General features: G+C 36.1%; 3 protein-coding genes and 1 non-coding gene across 5 annotated transcripts; 2 read left to right on the forward strand and 2 right to left on the reverse strand.

The window, feature by feature from the left end:
- The first annotated feature begins 3,487 nt into the window (after nucleotides 1–3,487).
- LOC111789888 (expansin-A4-like) lies at nucleotides 3,488–5,964 on the forward strand. The gene is made up of 3 exons (XM_023670610.1): nucleotides 3,488–3,697; nucleotides 4,232–4,550; nucleotides 5,323–5,964. The coding sequence occupies exons 1-3, from the start codon at nucleotides 3,553–3,555 to the stop codon at nucleotides 5,630–5,632; spliced, it is 774 nt and encodes a 257-aa protein (XP_023526378.1). The 5' UTR covers nucleotides 3,488–3,552; the 3' UTR covers nucleotides 5,633–5,964.
- A 1,944-nt stretch (nucleotides 5,965–7,908) lies between these two features.
- Nucleotides 7,909–8,042, reverse strand: LOC111783099. Its single transcript, XR_002813282.1, has one exon. It is a non-coding gene; the product is annotated as a small nucleolar RNA snoR143 (small nucleolar RNA).
- A 1,107-nt stretch (nucleotides 8,043–9,149) lies between these two features.
- On the reverse strand, nucleotides 9,150–16,474 carry LOC111789899 (AP3-complex subunit beta-A-like). The gene is made up of 11 exons (XM_023670617.1): nucleotides 16,068–16,474; nucleotides 15,830–15,906; nucleotides 15,354–15,603; nucleotides 14,508–15,134; nucleotides 13,821–13,994; nucleotides 13,441–13,567; nucleotides 13,244–13,353; nucleotides 12,141–12,341; nucleotides 10,926–11,896; nucleotides 10,519–10,788; nucleotides 9,150–9,644 (listed from the first exon to the last, which is right to left on the reverse strand). The coding sequence occupies exons 1-11, from the start codon at nucleotides 16,281–16,283 to the stop codon at nucleotides 9,269–9,271; spliced, it is 3,399 nt and encodes a 1,132-aa protein (XP_023526385.1). The 5' UTR covers nucleotides 16,284–16,474; the 3' UTR covers nucleotides 9,150–9,268.
- A 519-nt stretch (nucleotides 16,475–16,993) lies between these two features.
- LOC111811671 (protein INVOLVED IN DE NOVO 2-like) lies at nucleotides 16,994–21,480 on the forward strand. Of its 2 annotated transcripts, XM_023698675.1 has the most exons (8): nucleotides 16,994–17,360; nucleotides 17,824–18,764; nucleotides 18,906–19,087; nucleotides 19,656–19,745; nucleotides 19,840–20,127; nucleotides 20,243–20,464; nucleotides 20,751–20,993; nucleotides 21,163–21,462. In XM_023698675.1, exons 2-7 carry the CDS (start codon nucleotides 17,843–17,845, stop codon nucleotides 20,973–20,975), a joined length of 1,929 nt encoding a protein of 642 aa, XP_023554443.1. In that variant the 5' UTR covers nucleotides 16,994–17,360; nucleotides 17,824–17,842; the 3' UTR covers nucleotides 20,976–20,993; nucleotides 21,163–21,462. The 2 variants fall into 2 exon arrangements, with proteins under 2 accessions (XP_023554443.1, XP_023554436.1); XM_023698668.1 differs by lacking the exon at nucleotides 16,994–17,360 and having other exon boundaries at nucleotides 21,163–21,480.
- The last annotated feature ends 40 nt before the right edge of the window (nucleotides 21,481–21,520 follow it).

A 21,520-nucleotide genomic window follows, 5' to 3' on the forward strand; every position in this document is an offset into this window, starting at 1 on the left:
AATATATTTAGTAAACACCATTCTACTTTTATTTTTTAGAACCCACGTCGGTTGGAGAGAGAAACGAAACGAAATATTCCTTATAAGGGTGTGGAAGTTTTTCCTTAATAGACGCGTTTTAAAACCGTAAGACTAACGACAATACGTAACAAATCAAAGCGGATAATATTTACTAGCGGTGCCGACGATACATAATGGGCCAAAAAAAGATAATATCAGCTAATAGTGGGCTTGGACGGTTACAACGTCCTTTCTCAAAATTAAAGAAGAAAAAAGAAAAAGAATGAATGGATGGATGGGTGAAATTTGACTTGTGATTGAAGAAAGCATGAGGTAAGGAAGAGAATGATGCATTTTTTGGGGATTCTATTGAATGTTTGAAGATATTGGAGGGTAGTTAAGAGTGTTTGATGCTTGGCCGTTATAGTCTCCATCAAGCGATTCCAATCCCAAAAACTACCCTAATTTTATATTGTAAAAAAAATAATAATATCAAACTCAAACGGGTTCTCGTTAATTTCTTGAATGGAATCAAACATTACGAACCAAAAAAGATTTTGATACGAAGAATAGGGACAACGAATGTGGGAAAGGAGGAAGCAAATGATAGCAAAGTTTGCTTGCATTGTAAACTTGGAATTGTGGTGTTCTTGTGTGTGTGGGGGTTGCGTAAAGCTCCACACATTCATACATTTTTTGAATCTAAAGGACAAACCTAAAATCATTATATATATTTCTCACACAAACTCCATTAAACTTCACTTCAAGCAACTCATATATACCATATATCTTTTTCGTCCTCGATTCGATACATGAGTATCAACTATTATGATATTTTGTCGTAAAGACGATGAATTTAGTTACATGTGGTAATTTCTACCCTCCATTCAATTTAATAATTGCTCGCGAGCTCATTGATATTTTATTTATTAAATTATTATGAATTTAGTTAGATAAATGTTTGTATTTATCTCCTACAACTCAGGAGGATCCTATGTGAGGGGTTGGCAGTTTGGTATGAAGTTGTTGAACCATATGCAATAAGGAGCTTAATTTGGTTGATGACGTGGCCAAATCTAATCACATTTTTCCCTTTATTTATAAAGTTAATTTCATCATTATCTTCAAATTTTAAAAAATAAAATAAAAATAATAATAATAAAGAGAGATGATGTTAATAAATGTTATAAAGTTGGGTAACCCAACGCCCTATCTGTAGCTTCATGCCCTAATTGCTGCCCTTTCTTAAAAATCATAACTTTATTTTCTTGTGATTTAATTATTGTGGAAATGCTTCTTTTTTTATTTTTTATTTTTTAATTTCTTTTTAATTTTATGTATTGCGAAGGGAATGATCTCACCGCTCGAGATTAAGAAAAGACGAAAAATGGAACGTTTTTAGACTTTGAGTTCTGAGTCAATCTCTATTTAGACGATAGTTTGAATCTTAATATTGGTAGACGATTATGGTTTCATACCTATCTGCCCTACACCCAAGAAATTAAAGAAAGAGATAAGATTATTTATTTAATTATTTTCAAAAGTTTATTAATTCGAACGGAATACTGAAGAAAACTTCATATGAACACGTTTTTTTGCTCGTAGTCAAAAGTTCCATTTTGGATAAAAAGTATGCACTTCTTGCTATTTATTACACTAATTCATATATTAATACCTACACCATAGGCTAAAATTCCAAAAGTAGTGGGTACGAGATAATTTCATTACTAAAAAATAATTGATAACTAAGGGTAAACACGAAATTAATTCTGCTTCTGAAAATGTTAGAGTCGCTATTGTGAGATCCCACGTCAGTTTGAAATGAGAACAAAATATTCTTCATAAGGATGTGAAAACCTCTTTTTAGTACACTCGTTTAAAATTGTGAGACTGACGACGATACATAATGGGTCAAAGTGCATAATAAACAGTGAGCTTGAATTGTTAAAAATGGTATTAAAGCCAGACATCCAATAGGATGTCAGCGATGACGTGGGCTCTCATAGAGATGATTGTAAGATCTAATATCGGTTAGAGACCAGGACATTTTTCAATCGCAGAAAAAAAAACGAAACATTTTTGGTAAATATATAAAAACGACAAGAAAAATAAGGTTAATTTATCTCAAAGTGGATGGATAATTTTGGTTTTAACGTACGGCTAATGCACGGCGTAATACGTGGACCGATAAATGCGGGGTATGTGGGACCCGCCCATTCTCATCGAGCATTGAAAATATATACATAATTATATATATAATTCATTTTTTGGTGCGAAAATAAAAAGACTTTTATTATGTTTTACCGTAAAAAGAAAAAAAATCAATAATTATTTATAAGTTTTGGAAAATTATTATTATTAAAAATTAAATTTGATTTTATTTTTTTCCCTAAAGAAATTAAACGTTTTGAAATGTTGGTCAACTTTTATATTATCTATTCTTTTTTAAAGGAGCTTGTAACTTTTGACTAACATTTTAAAATAATTTTGAAAAAAAATAAATTTGAGTAAAATAAATTAAAATTTACGAGTTTAATTATTCCGTTGTTATTAAAGATTTATAAAATTTATTAAAAAAAATAGTAAAAGCATTAATTAATTAAGAAAAATAAAATAAAAACTAGATTTACTAATGATTGAATTAAGACATTTTAATCTGCATCCAACGGCTCTAAATGAATCACGTGAAAATCCGATCCCATGATTGTAGTGCTGTAGGGGATTATTCATCTCCCATTGGATTCCAAAATGGAGAATAAGAGGACTTGTGAATCAAGCAAAACCGGTTTCATATCTAAAACCGTTTTGTTATGAGTTGTGATCCACTTTTGCCCTTCCCATCCGCCGAAACTCCATTTGTTTCTTATAGAACGGCGAGGGTATTAATGTCAATTCATACATTAAAAAAAAACATTATAAAAGCCATTTCAAAAGCATTATCAGCTCTATATTTGATTTCTTAAATATCTTTTTTCTAAAAAAATAATTAGAATTGAGTTATGTTTTTAATTTTAGTTATTGTAATTTTAATATTTATCTGAAAAAAATCAGCCGAAAATTTTAATTATTAATGTAACGTGTATTATTATATATATTTTAAATGATTAAAAAAAAAATAATAACTCTACAATACAAATGGTAATGACTCTTATTTTCCAAATTTAGAATAATGAAAGGATAAAATTCACATATAAGTAAAGTTTATTTTGTAAAGTAAATTCATATAATAATATTAATTTCTGAGATTTTGTTTGATTGGGTGAATTTTGAAATATTTATGACGTAATAATAATTGTATAGAAAAAAAAATTAAGAAAAAAAAAAAGAGAAAGTGAATTAAATTAATTATGGAGAGTAATCGGAGCGCGGAGAGACCAAACACCATTAATTAAGGGTGATTATTTNAGTCAATTTAATGACTTTTATTTCTTCCTTTTTTTGTACTCTTAATTTTTTCTTTTTCCTCTGTTTCCCTCCATAAATACCAATCCCCCATTCATCTCAATCTTCACATTCACATTCAAATTCTTCGCTTCATTTGCTGTTCTAACAATGGCTGCTATTCCTATTTCTCTTCTCGCCATTATTGTCTCCTTGCTCTCTGTCGACGCTAGGATCCCTGGAGTTTACTCTGGCGGCCAGTGGCAGAGCGCTCATGCTACTTTTTATGGCGGCAGTGATGCCTCTGGAACCATGGGTATGCTCTTTGTTTTTTTTTGTTTTTTTTTTTTTCACGCTTTTTAGTCTGGAATTATCACGCATTGTATCACCTTTTCTTTCGGTTCGACTGTCTCCGAAAATTCTAGGTAGTTGTAATTCTATGTTTGATCGTTTGACTTGATTGTGAGAGAATTGTCTGCGTTTCATTCAACCTAGTTGTGAATTATCGTTTGATTTTCCTGAGAGGAAATTGTGTGTGATTTTGATCGAATGATGCTGTGTTTGCTCTTTCTCGATCGGACTTTCTGTTAGAAACCTAGTTGTGAAGGATCATTTGAATTAACTGAGAGAGCGTTGTTTGTGTTCGATTCTAATGTTGTGCTTGCTTCTTCTCGAATTTTCTCTCTGGAAGCCTCGTTACTTATGATAACTTCAATTGATCTCGGGAGTATTGTGTGTATTTGGTTCAATTGTCGTGTTGCTTTTTTCGTCGAATTTTTCTCTGGAAAACCTAGTTTAGGACGATCGGTTGAATTGATTTGAGAAAGAATTGTGCGTTTGATTGATTCAGGTGGTGCTTGTGGTTACGGAAACTTGTACAGCCAAGGTTATGGCGTGAATACCGCGGCGTTGAGCACTGCTTTGTTCAACAACGGTTTAAGCTGCGGAGCTTGCTTCGAGCTCAAGTGCGCTAACGATCCGCAGTGGTGCCATGCCGGCAGTCCGTCGATTTTCATCACCGCCACAAATTTTTGTCCTCCTAACTACGCTCTTCCGAGCGACAATGGAGGCTGGTGCAACCCTCCCCGACCTCATTTCGACCTCGCAATGCCTATGTTCCTCAAGATCGCCGAGTACAGAGCCGGAATCGTTCCAGTCTCTTATCGAAGGTAAAAAAGAAGAACTCTCTTTTCTTTTCAGTAGATAACGCCGTCACTTTATTAAACTAGAAAACAAGCCAGAAATTTGCCAAACCGCGTGAGTAATCGAGATCTGTGAATGAACTGGAGTAATCTCGACCGTCTGATTTTCACTGTACTGTATTTTGGTACTTCACAGTGAAGTTGGAAAATCGGGTACAGAGTATTACTTTTTCCGTGGAATCTTTAGACCTAGTTGTCCTGTCTCTGTTCCATGACTTCATCATCCTCATGCCTCTCTTAAAGGAGAAATTATTGGACGCGATGGCACCCTCGAACATGCCATAGACAAATTATAGAACTCATTTTTTTATTTAACAGTCATTATTAAGAGCATATAAATTTTAGACGCAGCAGTTTCAATGAGTGAATTATAGATGGCATTAGTTTATGGCTCCACAATCAGTTCGAATCCTCCACAACCAGTCCGAATCTCTGCCACTGACTGAAATGGGCAGTTTCACGGAGTAAATTACCCATTTTGTCTTTAGATCAACCCCATCCCCTCCTGCTTTTACATTTTTATTGAAGAAGTTATTCTTTGTCGATTTCCAATGCCCTTCTGCCATTGATATGCTACTCTGAAGTTGTTCATCAACTTTCTAATCAATTTGCTTTTCGGTTGTTACCATGTGAATGCATTCATTCTTGTTTAAAATAAATCAGGAATGTGAGTAATTAGGTTGCCATGCCGAAAACAAAATCGTTGAGATTAATTTATTACTGTTTATGAACTCTACAGGGTGCCATGCCGGAAACAGGGAGGAATTAGGTTCACAATCAACGGCTTCCGATACTTTAATTTGGTACTGATCACAAACGTGGCAGGCGCAGGAGACATCGTGAAGGCGAGCGTGAAAGGCAGCAAAACAGAGTGGATGAGCCTGAGCCGAAACTGGGGTCAAAACTGGCAATCAAACGCCGTTTTGGTCGGTCAGTCACTGTCGTTCAGGGTTACATCCAGTGACCGTCGCACCACCACTTCGTGGAACATCGTCCCTTCCAATTGGCAGTTTGGCCAGACCTTCACCGGCAAGAATTTCAGGGTCTGAAAATTTTGAAACCCTTCCCGCTCTTTTTTTTTCTTCAACAACTTGCTTATCTTTTTGCTTTTTGCTTCAATCAAATATGGGTGGGGGTGAAGGGTTTCCTTAGAGGGACGAGAAAGTGCGAGAAAAATGAGAGAAAAGTGAGCGCGGAGTTTAGGGGATTTTAATGGTAGGGGGAAACTTTTTGACTTGTGAGGTGGGAGTGTGTGTGAATGCATGTTGTCTCTCTCATGGGGAAGGAGGTGTATTTCTTTTACTTTGTTTGTTGTAATGAGAAGAATGGCTGAAAGTGGCTGCTTATTACTACAGCCCGCAGCTTTGCTTATTACTATAAATGTCCTTATATATTAGACAGCTTACATGAAATTATTCCTGTTAACCCACTCTGCCTCCTTATAAGATAAACTCGATAACTTCCAAGAAAATATTACCATTAAATTTTGATGTGCAACATTTGAAATTAATGTAGTAACCACACCCATAAATCTATGGGTAATTTAACCAATACAAAAAGTCATTAAAGTAATATTACCTTTTAAAATGATATGAAACTCTAGAGGATTCCATCCAACAACCCTCCTTATTAACAAGGAACTTTAAATCTATAAATTAACCCTAGAATACATACCCAAAATGTTGCAACAGCTCAATTGAAAAATTGTAACTCTCATATGAAAGGTCAGTAGATATAACTGATGTAGATTCCCTTATAAACACAACCAAACTTGAAATCATTTGATGTAGATTCCCGTTTGTGTGTAACAATTTAATGGAACAAGTCTTCACTTTCAGGTTTGTGTACATATTCTCCTCAATAAAACCTTCTCTCTTTAATCTCTGTACATACATGTGCCAAATATCTCTCTTTTTCTCTTTTTATATTCTCACTTTTCACCTCCAATGGACATGGAGAATCATATATTGCACACTATCTTTGCTGGTCTTGGCTTCCACATCTTCAATTACAAAATCATCATTTCATAACTTTTGACATAATTCAAACATGAATTTCATCCAAATTTGCTTGAAAAACTATCCCAAATGAATAGTTATTGACATGATTCTGATTTCGTGCTTGATGAATTATAGATTTTGTTGACCTTCTTTCAAACATATTGCAAAACTTTCAATCATGTCCATATATATTTCAGCTCAAAGGCAATCACAAACTTGACAAAACTTTCGATCTAGTTCATACGAGTCAAGGAGAATATATACAATCAAATGATAGAAGTCAAGGAGAATATATACAATCAAATGATAGAAATCATACGCTCAAATTACTTGAATAAAAATCAAGCAAAGAAACAAAAGAAGTTACCATCAAAAACATTTTTTTTCTCCTGATTTTAATACCAAACAATCTACATAAATGAATGATAATTTACAGTTGGCCATAAATCTATGTGTAATTTAATCAATACAAACGAGAAAATAAAGTACTTCTAATTTTTCATCGCTCAAGAACCAAAAGTGCTTGAAACTGCACCAACACACGCTATTCCTCGACCTCTCCCAACCATTATTTCATATCTTAAAAATCACTCTTATATGTATTTTACATATCTCTCCTTTACTTGCAAAAGTACTCAATCTATTATAAGTGCTTTCACATAAACTATTTGCAAGCCCCAACAGTACCCATCTGTAAATCCCCTTTAAAATGGAGACAAGATTTATGTTCTCCTGATTGTGTGGGTAAAGGGCTTAAATCAATTGTATAACCCATTAGTTGTTGAAGGTTTAGATCGAAGCGAGCTTCACTCACTTAGTCCAGAATACCATACCAATAAGCTTCCTAATCCATAAACTTCATAGTGTTGTTCGAGAACTTATCTCCTAATCCATAAGACAATTGGTTTATTTAGAAGAGGGAGTCAAACATCACATGACTTGCAGGTTGTTTTATCCTTCCTTTTCATGAATGGGTCTGCTTCCCAATTTGTGAAGCTTTTTTTGTATTTAGTTGTTTGACGGAACTAATTCAAGTTTTGCCCAACGTTTAGCTACATTTCCAATATCATTCACTCTCTTAGAAGCATTGTTTTAGAATTCGATAATTTGAAAATCCCATGAACTTCTGAATCATATTGCTGAAAACATCATTCAATCAATAAATATTTCAATTTCCTTCGTTCCGGTCACTGACCTTCCTAAATATATTGCAATCACCTAAGTTTTAGTCAAACTCAGCCAAGATGATCCTTCCGATTTAGGCATTTTGAAAGAATTTTTAAACCAAACATGGAAGAAAAGAAAAAAAGAAGATCAAGGAAGAGAAATATGAGATGGAATCAGTAGACAAAATGGGATAAATTAAACCCATCATCTGTGGATACCATTCCTACGGTTGTCTGGCCGCTGCCTGATAGCCCAAACACCTTCTTTCCCGGAAAATTTTACTTTTCCGAGAAAATCAAGAGAGAGAGAGCGATCAGGCTTTCATTATAGCATCCATTGTTCTATGAGAAAACCCACAAAGAAAAGCTCGTTTCCTCACAAACAACACAACGAATGCCAACGAATGAAAATCATCAAACAGAAATGTGCCAGTCAGATAATGCTTGGGGCTCATATCAAGTGTATAGAAATTTAAAAGAACCCGTCACTGTGAGAGAAAACCCTAATTCAGAAAATCGCAAGAAAACAGATGCAAAGGAAGCTACACAGAAGATAGAAGATACCAAAGCCGCCATAGGAAGACGGCGGCACCTTAAATCAATCTTCTCCTCCATCGATCGCTTTTCTTGTAAAAATCGAACAGGGTTTTCGATTCGAATCCCACTCGAGCCTCTCTCTTTCTAATCATAGCCCACATTTGAGAAAAAAACAGAGAGCTGTGAACTCGAATCTCGGCCGATTAGGGCAAGCAATTCGAACAAATGGCGATTACGAGAAGGGAAAAAGAGACGAGTACAGAGAAGCGGCAAAACTGAGATTAAATAGGAGAGTTTTGGGCTTAAATTCAAGTGCTAGGGTTTCCCTCTCTCTTGAGGCACGTAGAATTTGACGACATGTCGAACCACATGGATTGGACTCGTTCAAATTTTAACGAGACGACCGGACGACAAGGTTCCAGATTCTTTTTCTTCTTCCTTCTTTATTATTATTTTTCATCCCTACGGTTATTTCAAATTAAATTTAAATGCCCAAAAAATGAATAAATAAAACATTCCTTATTTTCCCATAAAACCTTTTGTTTTTTGAATAAATTATTTCACATTCAACTTAAGAAGAAAAAAAAAAAAAAAAAAAAAAAAAAAAAAAAAAAAAAAAAANAAATAAAAAAAAAAAAAAAAAAAAAAAAAAAAAAAAAAAAAAAAAAAAAAAAAAAAAAAAAAAAAAAAAAAAGAGAATAAATTATTTTAGTCGTATAGAAAAATATTTTTAAATTATCTATATTTTTAATTAGACCATTTTTTTTTTTTAAATATATTGAAATAATAAGAATCCAAGGCAATTCCAAAGGTTCCATTTATTGACTCAATTTGATAAAATTAAAATTTTAATATAAAATAAATACAGTAATAAAAATTTACAAATAAATAAAGACATGATGATACTTGACAGCCAACATTTTTCTTTCTAAAAAACAACATTGAAACATCCACAAGTTTCGGTTAACAAATAGCTGAGCTGTTACCGTTTACTGCTGGGAACAGAGGGGTTCCCCAAGAAGTTCACTATCCTGTTCAACAAATTCAACCCGAATACAGTTTCTTCACAATTGACCTTCACGGTTACGTGTAGAGGTTCTGAGCATTTTCCTTCGATAGTCAGCGAAATCAAGCAGGGGGTCGAGTTGCTCAGAAGCTCTGCGCTGAACCGTAGGCACAGACCGGTTGCGTCGTCGAGAAAGTTAGCCACAGGGAGTTCCATGGTTACTAGAAAAAGGTTTGCATTGCTGAGCATCTTCAATGCTAAGCTCTTGCAGATGAGAAGAAATTTATCTTCTTCTATTGGACTGTCGTTCTTTTCATCGTTAAGCTTCCCAAGGTGGTCAGTGAATGTGCATCTGATGAACACAAAACAACCAGAGTTAGAACACCAAAGATGAGGCAGTTTTTGTTCTCTTGAATATGTTAGAGCCATATTACATACAAAATTGACGGTTCAAAAGACTATTAGACACTTTTTAAAGTTCGAAAACATTTTTTTGTAACGGCCCAAGCTCACCGCAAGGAGATATTGTCCTCTCTGGGCTTTCCCTTTCGGGCTTCCCCTCAAGATTTTTAAAATGCGTCTACTAGGGAGAGGTTTCCACGCCCTTATAAAGGGTGGTTCATTCTCCTCCCCAACCGATACGGGATCACACAATCCACCCTTTTGGGGCTAGCATCCTCGCTGACACTTGTTTCCTTCTCCAATCGACGTGGGACCCCCAATCTACCTCCCTTCGAGGCCTAACGTCCTTGTTGGCACACCGCCTCGCGTCCACCCCCTTCGGGGCTCAGCCTCCTCACTGGCACATCGCCCAGTGTCTGGCTCTGATACCATTTGTAATGGCCGAAACCCACCGCTAGTAGATATTGTCCTTTTTGGATTTTCCCTTTCAGGCTTCCCTCAAGGTTTTTAAAATGCGTCTACTAGAGAGAGGTTTCCACCCCTTATAAAAGGTGTTTCGTTCTCCTCCCCAACCGATGTGGGATCTCACATTTTTACAGAAATTTGAACATGAAAGGTCAACTATAACTTATAACTAAAAATTATAAATAATAAAAAAAGGCGACCTACAAGTTCTTTTGTCCACATCTAATCGGGAGTAAAAATCTCTGAGGTGGGCATCAAAGTTGCATGAAGTTTAAGAACACGGAAATAATCGTAGAGCATAAAAAAATACAAATATTCTGTTGCTTATGGTGAATGAAAGGCGGCAGGGATCTACTAACCTCCTCATGTATTCAAACATTCCCGGTAGCTGAGACTCCTTAGCTGTGAAGGCTTCAATGTCCATAGGAAGTGGTCTCACAAAATATCCAATGTCGGGGTGTAGATTAACAGGATGCTTCCTGCCATTGCAGTACAAATTTAACTTCATAGGCAAGAGGTGATGACTGAACTGAGCCTCAAGAATTCTATCGATCGTTTGATCCGGTCCCAGAGATGAAATGTTTTCCATGGAAACTGGTGTCGTTACACTGTTATTAGATGGAGAGGAGCTGCAGAAACAACCAAATTGAAAGAAGTTAGCCGCTAAATAGGAAGCTAAAAGAATTAAGGGCCTCACTACTACTATAAGGTATACATGTACGCCTTACGAAATGCCTAGATCCATCCATGCCCAACTAAATCTCACCTCTCAGTTCCGACCACAACTTCGTCCTTTGAGTCTACAACTTTGCCCGATTCCTCATGAGCCAACATAATTTCAGTCATGGGCTCAGTAGAACAGTTCTTGAAAGATGATTCTATACAAACATGAAGAGGAGATATGCTTGAAGTCTGTGACGAAAATGAGTATTCCACCTTCAAGCCATTTCCTTTACCAGGATCCAGGAGTGGATAGCTTTTACGTGTTACATGTTTCCCAAGATCACCTATAGATATTCTAGCAAAGGATCTTCGATCTTCAGGCTTCTCAGAGGTACTTAGACTTGCTAAATTTGGCTGTTCATTCAACCATGATTCTAAGGCATTCTTTGACATCAATTCATCCAACTCTGTAGAGCCAGAGGGAGAGGCTCCATTCTGCATTTTATGAGAATTTTCATGATCAGAAAGTTCAATTAGAGGATCAGCGCCATCATTTTCTTGTTGATTTTTTGCCCCATAGCTTTCATCTCTGCTACTAGAACCACTGGAAGAATGCTGAGAATTGCAATCAGAAGCACTCTCCTCGTCAAAGGATCCAGACGATGACTCTGCATTATCCGTCTCGTATGAACCACTCTCAGCTGCTCCATCACCTGATGCACTTGCAGCTTCACCCAAAGTGCATGGTTTTGGAAGAGGTTCATAACCAGGAGCAGCATGAAAAACTATTTGTGAAAGAGATCCTGGAAGATAAAAGCGGTAATTGATAGGTTCGGGTTGTATTGCTTTTAGCTGTCCTCCAAAAATGCGCTCCGCAAGTTCCAATGACTGATCCCTAGGCTTAGATAGACTCTCTTCAGGAGCTTCAATATCCAAATGAGATGACAGGAGCTTCTGAATAAAGGCAGCTCGGTCACGAAGGTCATAATTCAAATCACATTTTCCCACTTCAAGAATATAGCCTAAAATTACTTTAAATGTTAGCATATCTTCCCCCTTTGCTCGCAATAAGACCTACAGCAAAAGCAGAATGAGTTTAAAAAGATATTGAGTAAACAGTATTAACTAGTTATGACTGACTTATTAACAGTAGATCAAAAATATTTATCTAACATTTTCATACATCTTATTCTCAAATAAACCTTGAATTAACTGAACTCAAAATGTTAAGAGTGACTAATTAAAATATCTGTAAACTCGAAAATAAAATAATCAAACCCAAAGATCTGCAATTGCCAAATGCAGTTTCTTAAAATACCTTAACCATTGCATTCAGTATCTGAAGCTTCGTTTCCAATGCTTCTGAAATAAACGACCTTGCAAGATACTTGGCAACGACAACCAACATCCTAGGAATAATATCCCCTAAGGTGCTATGCTCCCCTACCATCCAAATAATCATGGAACGGGCTGCAGGAACCTTGACTGAATCTAAACCACGAATCAACTGAATAATAACCTGTAAATTGTGTAAAGAAGTACTTGAAAACCAGATTTTAAACAATATATTATGCATTTTTAAGGAAGGTAAATATGCATTGCGGCTGAACCAAACAGTTGAGAGATAGGAAATAGATACTTGAGAAAAGTTTGAAGTGCATCTACATGCTTGAAACAATGAACGGGGATTTCAAGCTCATCCACATGCAAATTGAATAAATTTTCCAATCTAACATTCATGCAAAGAGCAATGATATATTCAATCATTTAATATAAATGTGTCAACAATAATGGATAGACTGGTGCAAGGAAGAAACACCACAAAGTGATATTTCTAACCTAAAAGAGTTAACACTTGCGTGACCAAGGATGTAACTGAATTTAACATGAACCAAAAAATTTTGGGGCTAAATTATAAATAATACGTCAATTGATAATATTTTTCAGATAAATGAGAGTCGAGAAAAGTAGAAGCTAGTCTAACGGCCTTATGCAACCAACAAGGGATTAAAACTCATCAAAGTGAAAAGACACATAGAAAATGTTTAATCAAGCCATTATTCTTGAAAAGATGAATTAAATATTAAATCATACATCTAGAATCACTATCAGATTATAAACTCAACGAAATGAAGAACCAGCCAAACATATGATGATAATCAATAGACTAGTGTATGGAAGCAATACAACAAAGTAACACTTAAAACCAAAAAGAAAAATAAAATAGAAATATCAGCATGTCGCTATCATGGATATTGCTATTAAGAAGAAACTATACAAATGAAAACCTTTATATAAAAATTAAATGCTGCTTAAGCTCAACAATTTAAGTTCATAGCATGAGATGGGATAGCTACTAAAGATTAAACTCTAGACAGGGATGTGTAAAGGTTATAGATGAAAAGAGGTAGATAATAATGCCTTCTCGTGGCTAGCTGGATCTTCCTTTATAATAAACTTGATGGATGTGATTGCCTGAATCAGTACAGCTGCCTCTTCATCCTTCGTTTCATTGTCACAAGCTGATGTTTCTGCAATTTTTAATTTTCGAGTTGGAAAGGAAAAAAAGAAAAAAAAAAGCTCCTTAAAGGAATACTTTGCAAGCACAAATCACACACCCTTTCTTACTAAAGACAATAGCCAATTCAAACACGTGTTGGCTATTTTTGGGAGACGCCCGGCACATAAGCCAATTGCAGCAACCGTATCAGCTGCAAATCTTCTGTTTGGGTTTCTAATGTAATCCTAGAAACAAAAAGGAAAACTAAGTAAGCATATAAGACCTGGAGTCTAATGCAACCAAGAAAATAGTATGTAATAAAGTCAACTAAAGTTTATTTAGGTTCATTTATGAGGAAGCAGAAACATGAAAAATGATGATTACTAATTCAAAAGGAGCTATCACTCCATATCATCTCCGCTCACCCAACTTTCTCACTCCACATAACAAAAAACAAAAGAAAACAGTGGGAAAACAAGGGGGAATACAGAATGCTACCTGAAACTCATTAAAAATTGATAAAACAGATGAATCGGTAGCAATGGATGAAAGAATCTCAAGCTTCAATGCTTTTACTTGATATGAATCAGAAGAACAGATGAAAAAGTCTTCATAGTGAGGAGCAAAGAGATAAGGCATTGCCTTAGCAAACACTTGAATATTGCAGAGAACCTGTGGAAGTCAATTGAGATTTCTTACAATCTAAAAACAGAAAACTACTGGCTGATAAAAAAACGCAAATAAATAACACACACAGAAACGAAATTGGATTTGGAAAAAATGGCCTTGATTAATTGAACTGTATGTAAATTGTATCATAATTTGATATTTTCGATTTCTGATTTTCATAGATCTCGATATATTGCTGATGTTCATCTACCTTTTAAAATCCCTTTCAGCATGACAAATTGAAATGAAAATGATTTCCCCAGGAACCATCATCACAAAATTTCAACTTTCTCCCTAGCTTATTTAAACTTTTAACTTTATAATAATTCCAAATGAAAATCATGACTCTAAACCACAAAGCATAACATATCTATCTCATTTATTGAAGGATTGTCCAAGCTTCTCTAAGTGAATCTATTAATATAAACCTTATTAGGAAAGGAAACCATTCATAATGTGTTGTCTCCAAATGAAATATAAGATATGGTAAGTAATGTAATAAAATAAGAAAAATACCACATATTTTGCAGCATCACATGATCTGAGTAGAAACACAAGTGGTTTAACAATTCTTTTTATGTTTTCCATTGGAGACATAATCCAGTGTACGCCAGCAGCAGCAAGAACCACTGCACTATTGTTACTCCATAACAAAGGTGATGTACACTGCAATAAGATCCTGATATCATCATTCTCCTTACTAGACACAAAATGTCCATCATCCAATTTAGGAAAAACTTTGTTTGAATAACTTAATCGTGACAAATATTCATCTGGACCTTCAGTATAACATCTGGATATCATATTTGTTAACGCGGTATCACAAAAACCATTCATCTCACTATCTTCTTTGGCTGATGTAAAATTATTTGCAACGCCATTCTTTTCTGAACTTGAATCATCTACAGTATGCAGAGAATGCATAATGGATTCTCTAACAAGCCCAATACTTGCTACAACATAGCGCAAAAGGACTCCAATCAAGATTACTTGACCCCATTCCTCAACATCAGGTAAGACCTCACACAACCTTCGATAATTTCTTCCAATCAAAGTCAGATCATTTGGACAGATAGAAGCAAATGCAGCAGCAGCAGCACCAATGACACCAGGGGAGGAATCACTTAACAGTATCAGTACAATCTGCAAGAAAGCATGCCAAACTTAATTCAAGTACAGTAGCACACAGCAAAAATAACAACCATCTATGGAATAGGAATACTGAATACGAGTTGAGTGAGCAAAGAATCAGACAACGGACTAAACATAATATACACTTCCCCATCTATTTGACCTTCCACCAATAAGCATCCATGATCTAATAACGGCACGTTGTCAAGTCAAGACAAGAATCAAGCAAACCTCTTTAATAGCCGAGGCATTTTCTTCAAGGTGCAAATCATGAAGCTTTGGAAGAGCATTGGCTGCACATTTTCTGACATACACAGACGGGTCCCTGGCACATTTCCTCACTGCCACAAGAGCAAGAGGTGCAATGTCATGTAGACGAATTCCTGCCATCGTCCGCATTGCCCATGCCCTCACAAGAGGATTTGTATCCCCTAAATCCTTCTGGAAACAATTGATAGACAGCAACGCTTCATTTGGATGCCTAAAGTGCAAAACATAACTTACTGTAAATGTAACATAAATTGTCACACCTTAAGCATTACAAATCAGAACTCAAGAGCAGCTCATGATGGGCGAACTTAGCCCATACGACGACGCTAAGATGATAGCATTATAAGCGAAGATCGACCACAACGCAACCATTACTTAGATGACATAACAAAGAGAGCTAATTATGATTCAGAAACTAAAATGCGAAAATACCATACTTTTCAGCATAATGCAACAGGAACAAGTAGGCCAGCTTCTTCACCTCCAATGTCTGAGATGCAACATTCTTGACAACCTGAAGTTCCATTTCAACTAAAAGCATTCAGAACACATAACCACTAAGACCTCCACAGCTCAGTGAATTCACTGACACCGAATTTCCAGCAATTGAGATTGAATACAATGAACCATTATAGGAAATTATATAAATAAACTTGGTATTTCATGAAACATAACCTGAGGAAAAAAGTTGGACACATCAAAACCCTGAGCAATGAGAGCGAGTAAGCGTTTGAGTGCCTCGCATTTCTCGGAGTCAAACTTGCTGTCGAGTAAGGGAGCGATGTTGACATCCTCGGGATCGTCGTAGAGGTGAGCGTCCGTGCCGATCCGAAACACCATGGTCGAAGCTTTACTCAGTGTGTCGGAGGTTGATCCAAATTGAGTGAACATTTCTAGATTCGAATTCCAGCTTCTGAATTGTAAGGTTCGTGAAGAAAAACTTATTCAATATCACGAAGCTCGATTGAAATTCTAGCCGGCGATAGCAGTTAATCCCGGTCAGATTGGATGGATCGAAGAACGGATTCTATTGCCGCGCCATTTCGCTGTGTTTGTCGGAGAGAGCGACGGAGGCCAGCTGATTTTTTCCTTTTTTATTAAAATAAAAAATCATTAATATTATTTATAAATAAATTACAAATTTCGGAGTGCACTAAATTAATAAATAAAAATATCTATAAACTTCATTAGAATTTGAGGATGGATAAGGTAAGTTACGAAATATTTATTATAAGAACGTGAACTCGAAAGGGAAAGCATAGATAAAAATATCTGTTAGTGGTGAGCTTGAGCTATTACAAGTGGTATTAAGGTCAGACATCAGCCCTGTGCCAGCAAGGATACTGGGCCTAAATGGTGGATTATCCAATATCTGTTAGAGGTGGATTATATTTTTTTAAAAATAAATATTTTAATTAATTGAGTTATAAATTTTTTTTATAAAAAATATTTTAAAAGAAATTTATTTAATTTGAGAAATATCCAATATATGAAAAACAATACACTTTTATTAAATTAAAATATAGATAATGTGAAGAAATATTTAAGCAGTAATTAAGAGAGAATTATTGAAATTATTAAATTGCATAATATTAGGAGGCGCCAAATCCTAAGCATGGCTCGCCGCCACTTGGGGAGGCTCAGAAGTCAATAAGCTAAATTTGTTGGTGAAGCTCACAAGCTTCAGCCATGGAGATCAACGCTTTCGGAGTGCATGAGCCTCTAATGATTCCATCAACGCGCTCACACGCGCTACGATTTTCGTCAGGTTTTGGTCTGAGCCTTAGCGAGCGTACCCAGCGCAGGCCCCAATTCGACTTTCTCGCATTTCCACGGCGACTCACTTTTCCATTGTCGAGAACAGACTCGGTCCTCACTCCAACCCTGAGTCTTTGATTTGCTCTCAATTCGTGAATTCACTTCCCCTTTCTCTCATCAGACGCCTTTGGATTCTGCGATTCTTGTCAGGTGATCTATGTTGTGTTTTTGCTTCGTACCGGTGTTCTTTTCCGTTTGAATTGGGGTAGTCCAGATTTATCTGGATCATTTCATGCATGATTTTGGTTCTGTTGCATGAATTCAACTGCATTGCATTTCTCTTTTGAGCTGAGGCCTTGCGATTCTTGTGTACTCCGATGTTTGACATTTGGCTTGGAATTCATCGTTCTTGTTCTTTTTGACTGATCGGACTCTACTGTGCATGTTTAGATGTTATTCATGGGTTTTCTTTTCCTCCTTTCATGTGGAAGTGTAGGCTTAGTTAAGGAGCTACGGATTTTTGAGCAGCTGTTTGTTAGATTTCATTACTTATCTATGGGTTTTAGGATGGCTTTCGTTGTGTTAGGGGTTGGTGCTGGACACTTGAATCCTATAATCTGTAAAGCATCAATTACATATAAATATGAATCTAACTTGAGGTATTCTTCTCTAGGTGCTCTACATCTAGTTTTATGGGAAGTTCCTCATCTGACGATTCTGATGTGGACACTGATATCAGTGAATCTGAATTGGATGAGCGGGAGAGCAAGTCCTATGAAGAACTTAAAAATGGAAAACGCATTGTAAAACTCTCGCATGAGACATTTACTTGCCCCTACTGCTCGAGAAAAAGAAAGAGGGATTTCTTATATAAGGATCTCCTGCAGCATGCTTCTGGGGTAGGCAACAGCCCTTCAAATAAACGGAGTGCCAAAGAAAAAGCTAATCATTTAGCTTTAGTGAAATATTTGGAAAAAGATCTAGCTGATGCTGTTGGTCCATCAAAACCTGCAAGCAATAATGATCCTGTTATGGATTGCGATCACGATGAAAAGTTTGTGTGGCCATGGAGAGGAATTGTGGTAAACATTCCGACTAGGCGTACAGATGATGGGCGATATGTGGGAGAGAGTGGATCAAAGTTTAGGGATGAGTTGAAAGAAAGAGGATTTAATCCCACAAGAGTTACTCCCTTGTGGAATTACCGGGGTCACTCCGGTTGTGCTATCGTGGAATTTAATAAAGATTGGCCCGGTTTGCATAATGCTATTTCTTTTGAGAGGGCTTATGAGGCAGATCACCATGGAAAAAAGGATTGGCTGGCTAATGGTACTGAGAAACTAGGAGTTTATGCCTGGGTTGCTCGTGCTGATGATTACAACTCGAGTAATATAATCGGGGAACATTTGCGCAAGATTGGAGACCTGAAGACCGTATCTGAAATTATTGAGGAGGAAGCACGGAAGCAGGATAGACTTGTGTCCAATCTTACAAGTATCATCGAGCTCAAGAACAAACATTTGAGAGAGATGGAGGAAAGATGTAGTGAAACTGCCACCACTCTTAACAATTTGATGGTGGAGAGAGATAAATTACTTCAAGCTTATAACGAAGGTTTCTTATATAGAGCTTGAAAATTTTCTTTCTTGCACTTCAAAACCAGGAAATCTGTTCCATGTCATTGCAGATTACTTTTTCTTTCATGGACTTTCATGTTGTATCGATAAATTCATATAAGGTTTGTCACATCTACAGAGATAAAAAAAATTCAATTGGGTGCAAGGGATCACCTTAAGAAGATCTTCAGTGATCATGAAAAACTAAAGTTGCAACTAGAATCTCAGAAAAAAGAGTTCGAGTTAAGAGGAAGAGAACTGGAGATGCGTGAAGCACAAAATGAACATGAGAGCAAGTATTTGGCTGAAGAAATTGAGAAGGTACACTTTTCTTTTCTTCTTTCCCAGGAATTAAGAGATGCTGAAATTACGAAAAGATAAGTTGCATTCGACTTCACTTGAACTTTGGTTTTCAAAACAGCATTTTTTTTTAAAAAAAAGATCAATACCTGTCACCTTTTTCTTTTATTGTTTGCAAGTTTATTTTTTTAAGAATTGTTTTCAATCACACTATAGTAAAACAAAGTTGTAAGGCATAATCTTTGTTGCACACTATAGTCTTTAGCATTTTGGGATGTGTTGCACTTAAATCTTCGTGGAAATATTTCAACTGGGTTTTTTCCTTGCTCTTACTTCTTTCTTCACCTCTTCGACCTTTAAAGGCATTTGGCTCACGAGTTGGATTTGTATCGTTTGGAGTTTGAAATTTGGTAGGTAGGTTTTTCTTATTCTAGGCCACAAGTCTGCTAATCTCTTGGGTCATATGCTTTTAGGCATCTAATGCCCCTCTCTTGTGCTACATGCTTACTCAGAAATCACAAACTCACGAATCAGATGCAAACAACGTAAATTTAGGTTCATTTGATTTATATTCTTTTTTGCCTGTCAGTATGAGGTGAGAAATAGTTCTCTTCAATTGGCTGAGTTAGAGCAACAGAAGGCTGATGAAGATTTTATGAAGCTGGCAGATGATCAGAAGGTTTGTTGGCACATCTGCTTTATTAATTATCCAAATATTTCTTTATCAAATCTTGAGAGCAGGGTGTACTTATTTGTGATTTCTAATGATTCAGAAACAAAAGGAGGACCTCCATAATAGAATAATCCGACTGGAAAAGCAACTGGATACCAAGCAAGCATTAGAGTTGGAAATTGAGCGTCTACGTGGGTCGTTGAATGTTATGAAGCACATGGGAGATGATGAGGATGTGGAAGTCCTCCAGAAGGCAGAGACAATACTAAAAAGTTTGAGTGAAAAGGAAGGAGATCTTGAAGCTCTTGATGAACTTAACCAAACATTGATAGTAAAGCAGCGCAAGAGTAACGACGAACTCCAAGAAGCCCGTAAAGAGATAGTGAATGTAAGAATATTTTTTTATTGCAAATAACTTTCTTAGTCATTTAAACAAGATAAAAATTCAAGATTTTGTTCTAGTCTAAAACAAACTCATACTGTTTAATTCTCTCATTTCTTAGGCTTTTAAAGATTTGCCTGGTCGTTCCCACTTGCGTGTTAAGAGAATGGGTGAACTAGATACAAAACCATTCCATGAAGCAGCGAAGAAAAGATATAATGAGGATGAAGCAGATGAAAGAGCTTCAGAGTTGTGCTCATTATGGGCAGAATATCTCAAGGACCCAGATTGGCATCCTTTCAAAGTAATTAAGGAAGAAGGAAGGGATAACGAGGAAGGAAAGGTAATTCTTTTGCTACCTCCTTTCATCAGTTTAGCTTCTTGCAACTAAGAAATGTTGGCATTTTTTGTCTTTAGAAGATGAGATTATGTTTAAGAACTTCAAGTTTCTTGCCCCATTACTAAATTGTTTCTTGTTCGTAAACATTCTTGAGTTTGTATTTTTATTTTTGGCTCACTGGGACGATTCATACTCTTTTGAATTTTAGAGGCATTCTCGAGCTACATAAGTTTTCGTTACCTGAAGGCCCTTTAGATATTTATATTTAACTCTTATGGTGATGATTTAGGAAATTGAAGTTTTGGATGATGAAGATGAGAAACTGCAAGATCTGAAAAATGAGTGGGGGGAGGAAGTGTTCAAGGCTGTGACAGCAGCTTTAAGGGAGATAAATGAATATAATCCAAGTGGAAGGTATATAGTATCGGAGCTATGGAACTACCAAGAGGACAGGAAAGCAACGTTGCGAGAGGGAGTGAAATTCTTACTGGACAAGTTGAAAAGAAGCAACTAGGAAAGGGAACTCCCAAAGGTTGGTATTCGTTGTTGTGGTTGATAAACTTTTCTGGCTTTTTGACTGGAAATAAGAACAAAAATTCTTATTAGAGCTTGAGCTTGAGCTTGAATCTTCTTGAAGTAACTTGCTTATCTATTGATTTGATCATTTTGTCAATAACATTTGATTTGTTGAACTGCTGCAGCTGCCATGATGATCAAACCAACATATCATTGTCTTGAAACAAAGCGCAACAATGTTCTACACTTTAGATGAAGTATCACCAGGAGATGGAATGTGAGCCATTACGTTATGTCGGTGTATGTTTTCAAGTCAGTCATTTCTTTCCTTCGTACCAATTATTTCCAGATTATGAAGATTCAGATACTGCTGACTTGCTTATCTATTATCATTTACCCATCTTACTATTTAATTTGTTTGAAGATAAACCTATGATACTTTATCGTCTCCGATAACCTGCATGTCATGTGACGTCCAGTCTAGATACCGAATGTTTCTATCTTATTTATCTTCCAATAATCTAATCCTGAGCAGCTTTAAGA

The sequence above is a fragment of the Cucurbita pepo genome, chromosome LG01 (assembly GCF_002806865.2).
Source record: "Cucurbita pepo subsp. pepo cultivar mu-cu-16 chromosome LG01, ASM280686v2, whole genome shotgun sequence".
NCBI lineage: Eukaryota > Viridiplantae > Streptophyta > Magnoliopsida > Cucurbitales > Cucurbitaceae > Cucurbita > Cucurbita pepo.